Source organism: Olea europaea, chromosome 2 (assembly GCF_002742605.1).
Source record: "Olea europaea var. sylvestris chromosome 2, O_europaea_v1, whole genome shotgun sequence".
In the NCBI taxonomy this organism is placed as follows: domain Eukaryota; kingdom Viridiplantae; phylum Streptophyta; class Magnoliopsida; order Lamiales; family Oleaceae; genus Olea; species Olea europaea.
Genome location: NC_036238.1, coordinates 26,319,745 through 26,324,843, shown reverse-complemented (window position 1 = coordinate 26,324,843; position 5,099 = coordinate 26,319,745). Strand labels below are relative to the sequence as shown.

The 5,099-nt window shown below is 48.0% G+C and overlaps 1 protein-coding gene across 1 annotated transcript; it reads right to left on the bottom strand.

Moving 5' to 3' along the window:
* Window positions 1-2,266: 2,266 nt before the first annotated feature.
* Window positions 2,267-4,893, bottom strand: LOC111374549. Its single transcript, XM_022997231.1, has 4 exons — window positions 3,744-4,893; window positions 3,548-3,619; window positions 3,037-3,407; window positions 2,267-2,925 (listed from the first exon to the last, which is right to left on the bottom strand). Exons 1-3 carry the CDS (start codon window positions 4,891-4,893, stop codon window positions 3,199-3,201), a joined length of 1,431 nt encoding a protein of 476 aa, XP_022852999.1. The 3' UTR covers window positions 2,267-2,925; window positions 3,037-3,198.
* Window positions 4,894-5,099: the final 206 nt, after the last annotated feature.

Here is a 5,099-nt window from a genome sequence, read left to right as displayed (position 1 = left end):
CTCATTTGCCATCATCGATGGGCAACTCTACAAGCGAGGCTTCACAATGCCATATTTGAAGTGTTTGCGACCGACAGAAGCACGCGAGGTGCTAGTCGAAGTACATGCGGGAATTTGTGGCAACCACCAAGGGGCGACTACCCTCGCGTTCAAAACGCTTCGACAAGGATATTATTAGCCCAGTATTAAGGAAGATGCTAGAGAGTTGGTGAGAAAATGCGATGCATGCCAACGCCATGGAAATCTGATCCACATTCCGGCCGAGCAACAGACGGCAGTTTTCGGGGTGTGTCCCTTCTTCCAATGGGGGATGGACATCTTGGGACCTTTGCCCATGTCAAAAGGACAGAGGAAGTTCTTGTTAGTTGCCGTCGACTACTTTACTAAGTGGGTGGAAGCTGAGCCTTTGGCTACCATCACGACTGCAAAGATACAGGGATTCGTTTGGAAAAATATCATATGCAGGTTTGGTATACCTCGGGTAATCATTACAGATAATGGAAAACAATTCGATAATCACAGTTTTAGAGCCTTGTGCACCAGCTACCACATCGACCAGAGGCTGACTTCAGTTGCTCATCCGCAGGCAAATGGGCAAGCGGAAGTGACCAACCGAACCATACTGTGGGATTTGAAGACAAGATTAGAAAAAGAAAAGGGACTTTGGGCTGAGGAGTTGCCCAATGTACTGTGGGCATATCACACTACCCCCCGAGAGTCGACCGGGGAGACGCCATTCAAACTGGCCTTCGGGATGGAAGCCGTGGTTCCGGTTGAGATCTTAAGCGAGACAGGAAGGATGAAAGTCAAGCAACCCGACGACGCAGCAACTAGTGGAGAGCTCGACCTCCTCGAAGGGGTAAGGGACAAAGCGGCGATAAGAATGATGGCTTATAAACGAAGAGCCGCTGAGTACTTCAACCGGAGAGTGAAGCCAAGGGTCTTCCAGCCAGGAGATCTCGTTCTGAGAGATGCAGCAGCGGCAGGACACCCCCCACCCAAGCTTGGTCCAAATTGGGAAGGCCCGTACGAAGTGATTCGCAGGCTGGGAAAGGGAGCTTACAGCTTGAAAGATATAAAAGGAAGGCCGCTAGGTAGACCATGGAATGCAGAACACCTCAAAAAGTATTATCAGTAGAACTCAAAATGTACTCGCCGGCTGCGCTTTTGTAAATATAGTAGATTAGGTTGCATTGCTTATTTTCTCTATGTAATGCCTCACAAAGGCACCCTTAGTTGTAATAATTTATCTTATTCAATGAAAGACCTTGGCGGTGACGGATGATGAGGGCGCTACGGAAGGGCCAGCCTAGTTGGGACGTCCCGGTGCGCCTACTGAGCTCACAAGACCAGGAATTTTTATGCCAACGGGCAACTTTGAACTCCACGCCTACCCCACTAAAACATGCGGTCGACATAGCCTACGCAGCTAGGTGGAGAGCCTTGGAAAGTCAAAAAATTGGCTAAGGCCCTTAACCACCAAATCGCCCCTTGCGGTCGACATAGCCTATGCGGCTAGGTGGAGAGCCTTTGAAAGTCAAAAAATTGGCTAAGGCCCTTAACCACCACCAAATCGCCCCCTGCGGTCGACATAACCTACGCGGTTAGGTGGAGAGCCTTGAAAAGTCAAAAAATTGGCTAAGGCCCTTAACCACCAAATCCCCCTTGCGGTCGACATAGCCTATGCGGCTAGGTGGAGAGCCTTGGAAAGTCAAAAAATTGGCTAAGGCCCTTAACCACCACCAAATCGCCCCCTGCGGTCGACATAACCTACGCGGTTAGGTGGAGAGCCTTGGAAAGTCAAAAAATTGGCTAAGGCCCTTAACCACCAAATCGCCCCTTGCGGTCGACATAGCCTATGCGGCTAGGTGGAGAGCCTTGAAAAGTCAAAAAATTGGCTAAGGCCCTTAACCACCATCAAATCGCCCCCTGCGGTCGACATAACCTACGCGGTTAGGTGGAGAGCCTTGGAAAGTCAAAAAATTGGCTAAGGCCCTTAACCACCAAATCGCCCCTTGCGGTCGACATAGCCTATGCGGCTAGGTGGAGAGCCTTGGAAAGTCAAAAAATTGAGGTGGAGAGCCTTGAAGAGTCAAAAAATTGGCTAAGGCCCTTAACCACCAAATCACCCCCTGCGGTCGACATAGCATACGCGACTAGGTGGAGAGCCTTGGAAAATATATATATATATATGAACACTCCCCCGCACCATCAAGCAGTAAAAAGAAAAATAACATGAGAGACGACATTTTAAAGGAACCACGCATCCAGCGCCAATAATATCGAATAAAAGATGTGTTTATACATTCGAAGAATTCTTGCCCACATCCCGAGCAAGTAGGAGATAACAAGGCTGAGCAAAAGTAAATACTAAAAAGGAAAAACTAGCAAGGAAAACAACAACTAAGTAACGCTTCAGCTCGAAGGGGAGACATCCCCACTACCCCCTTGTGATGAACGACCAAGTGATCTGGATGACTGAGCTACGCTCTCCTTCCCCTTGCGCTGTGCGAGAAATCTATCCAAGCCGGAGGGGTCTATAGAAGGATGTTCGGCCATAATCCACTCCTTGGAGAGCTTAATTGATGCAGACATCGCCTTCCCCCCGTATGAGTTCAAAGCCTTAGCATAATCGGACGATATCTTATACTGATCCACAGCCGCCTTGAGATCTCCAGCATACTCACCTGAGGCCTTATACCTCTCAACCGCCTCTTCAGGAGCACGAGCTAAAACAGAGCGTAAGTTGTCGATCTCCGTCTCTTGCTCATGAGCTCGAGCGTCCGACATCTCCAGAGATTTCCTCAAGGATGATATTTTCTTCTTGTGGTGATGAGCCTCCTTTTTGTTTTCTTCGGTAAGAATTTTCAGTTCTGAGGCTAGGCGGCGATTCGACTCAGCGAGTCCGGTCTGTAGGGCCACCACCTAAAAAAAAAAAAATGTATAAGGGGAAAAAGAGTGAAACCACGAGTTAAGGTCTAACTTAAAAAGCGAGATCCAAAATAAAAATAAAAAATCTCGAAATGAGAAACATACCCTCTGAAGATAAACAGCCGCAGCCCTTTCTATGTCATCTGCGTTGCGCCCTGCAATCGCTCTGGATCGAGCAGGGGTCACCAACGACTTAAGCACCCCCATCTCATGATAGCCCCGGGTGGGAGGAAACCCAAAGCTAGGAAGCGAGTCCTCACGCTCACATCACGCACGATTAGGAGCTCCCGGCCTAGGAGCTGGAACCACATCACGAGGCTCATCTAAAGGCTGAGAAGTCTCGTTGATCGTCTGAGACTTTCTCCCAAGGTCGGCTCCCCTTCTTCTCTTTGAAGGGATAGGCAAAGGATCCACCTCACCCTCTTGCCCCTGGTCAGGCATGGAGTCCATGACTCCTTCCAGATCAAGCTCGGCCCCTGCACACGTAAGTTGAAATCAGTTAAACTCACAAGGTAGAGTACAAAAAAAATGAGAGATGGGCACAAGGTAGAGTACCAAAAAGAAAAAAAAAGAAAGAGGGGGGGAAGAGAGGGTGGGGGTGAATATGAAAGCTTACCATCAACGAGGGTAAGGCCCTCATCTCCTCTTGGCAGAGTCCTCAATACCTCATCAAGATCAAAGTCCATACCTGAAACAAACATCCAAGCTCGTTAGTCTCGACGAGCTAAAGGCAAAAAAAAAAAATGAACGTGTGTGCATGCTAAAAAAAAAAAAAAAAAAAGAGAGAAAGAAAAACAACATAAACGACCTACCAATTGGACGACTCATCCCCACTTTCAACATGTTCTTCATGGTAAGGACTGACCCTAAGTCAGGCGCAAGGGGCGGAACATCAACCAAGTCCTGGATTTGAGCTTCTAGAAAGGGAGTAGCTTCTACTTGGCTATTGAAGAGACGAATTTGGGAGTGTCGCCAATTTGTGTTAAAAGAAAACTGACCCTTTGAAGGCCGGACGAAGAAAAATCGGGACTTCCATCCGCTATTTGAATTCCTAAACTTAGGGAATTGCATAGGTACCCTAGTGGTAAAATAGACAAAGGCATTACATTGAACTAACTCATGCATTTCGAAGATACACCTAAAAAGATCCATGGAAGGTGAAATTCCCTTTTTAAGACAGACGTACAAAAAATATAACGCTTTTCTCCATGCATTAGGATTAATTTGACTAGGAGTAAGGTGGAACTCGTTGAAAATCGATACAAAAAAGGGATGAATGGGGAACCGAAAACCCCCGTCCATAACATCCTTGTACATGGCTATCTCACGGGGGTCGGACCCGGGGAGCTTTTCTTTAGGACCGGGGGCTCTATAGACGTAATCATCAACCCGGTCATACTTTCCTAGACATTTTTCTAACTTGAGTGGCGAATTGTAGAGACTATAACTTTTTGGGATATCTAAGGGGACAACCTCACCGGCCGGGTCACGCCCGATTTCCAAGTTTTGGCCTGGAGATTTGAAAGAACCAATGTGTCTCTTTGGGAGATTTGGAACAAATGGCTGAGAGTCAATTGAATGAGTTTCACTATCACTATCATAAAGGGATTTGCTAGATGAAGGGGGCAAGTCACTACAAGGGCGGATCGAAGGACCAGACAAACCACGAGAATCAATGGACGGCGGTAGACGGCCAGCCTTCGGGCTGGCCGTAGGTCGACCAGCCTTCGGGCTGGCACCAGCCCTATGGCTGGTCGACGGACCAGCCCCTTGGCTGGTCGACTGTCGACCAGCTGGTCGACCAGCAGGGCTGGTCGAGCAACCAGCCCCGCTGGCCGGCGACCGACCCCCCCGTGGGTCGGTCGGACTCCCTCCGGCATCCTCCGACGAAGGTCCGGTCGAATCACTACATCCCCCATCATTTTTTTCATTGGAAGGAGAAGAAAGGATAGTTTTATACATGACAACAAAAATGATAAAGAGAAGAAATTACCTTAGAAGAGAGGAAATCTAGGAAGTTGAGAGAAAATGAAAGTGATTTCCTAGAATGAGAATTACCCCCCCTTTTTATAACACTAGAATTCAAATTTTTTGGGGGGGAATTGGAGGGAAATCTCCCCCCAATATTAAAGCCATTAGTGAGGATCCATGTGTACAGTACAATTGCC

What these genes read in the sequence shown, in the direction of transcription:
- LOC111374549 (XM_022997231.1), bottom strand. Translation starts at nt 4,893, where the DNA reads ATGTATAAAACTATCCTTTCTTCTCCTTCCAATGAAAAAAATGATGGG. An exon ending in GGGGATGAGTCGTCCAATTG is followed by an intron (nt 3,620 to 3,743) that starts GTAGGTCGTTTA and finishes TGTTTGTTTCAG; the next exon opens with GTATGGACTTTGATCTTGAT. An exon ending in GGGCCTTACCCTCGTTGATG is followed by an intron (nt 3,408 to 3,547) that starts GTAAGCTTTCAT and finishes TTACGTGTGCAG; the next exon opens with GGGCCGAGCTTGATCTGGAA.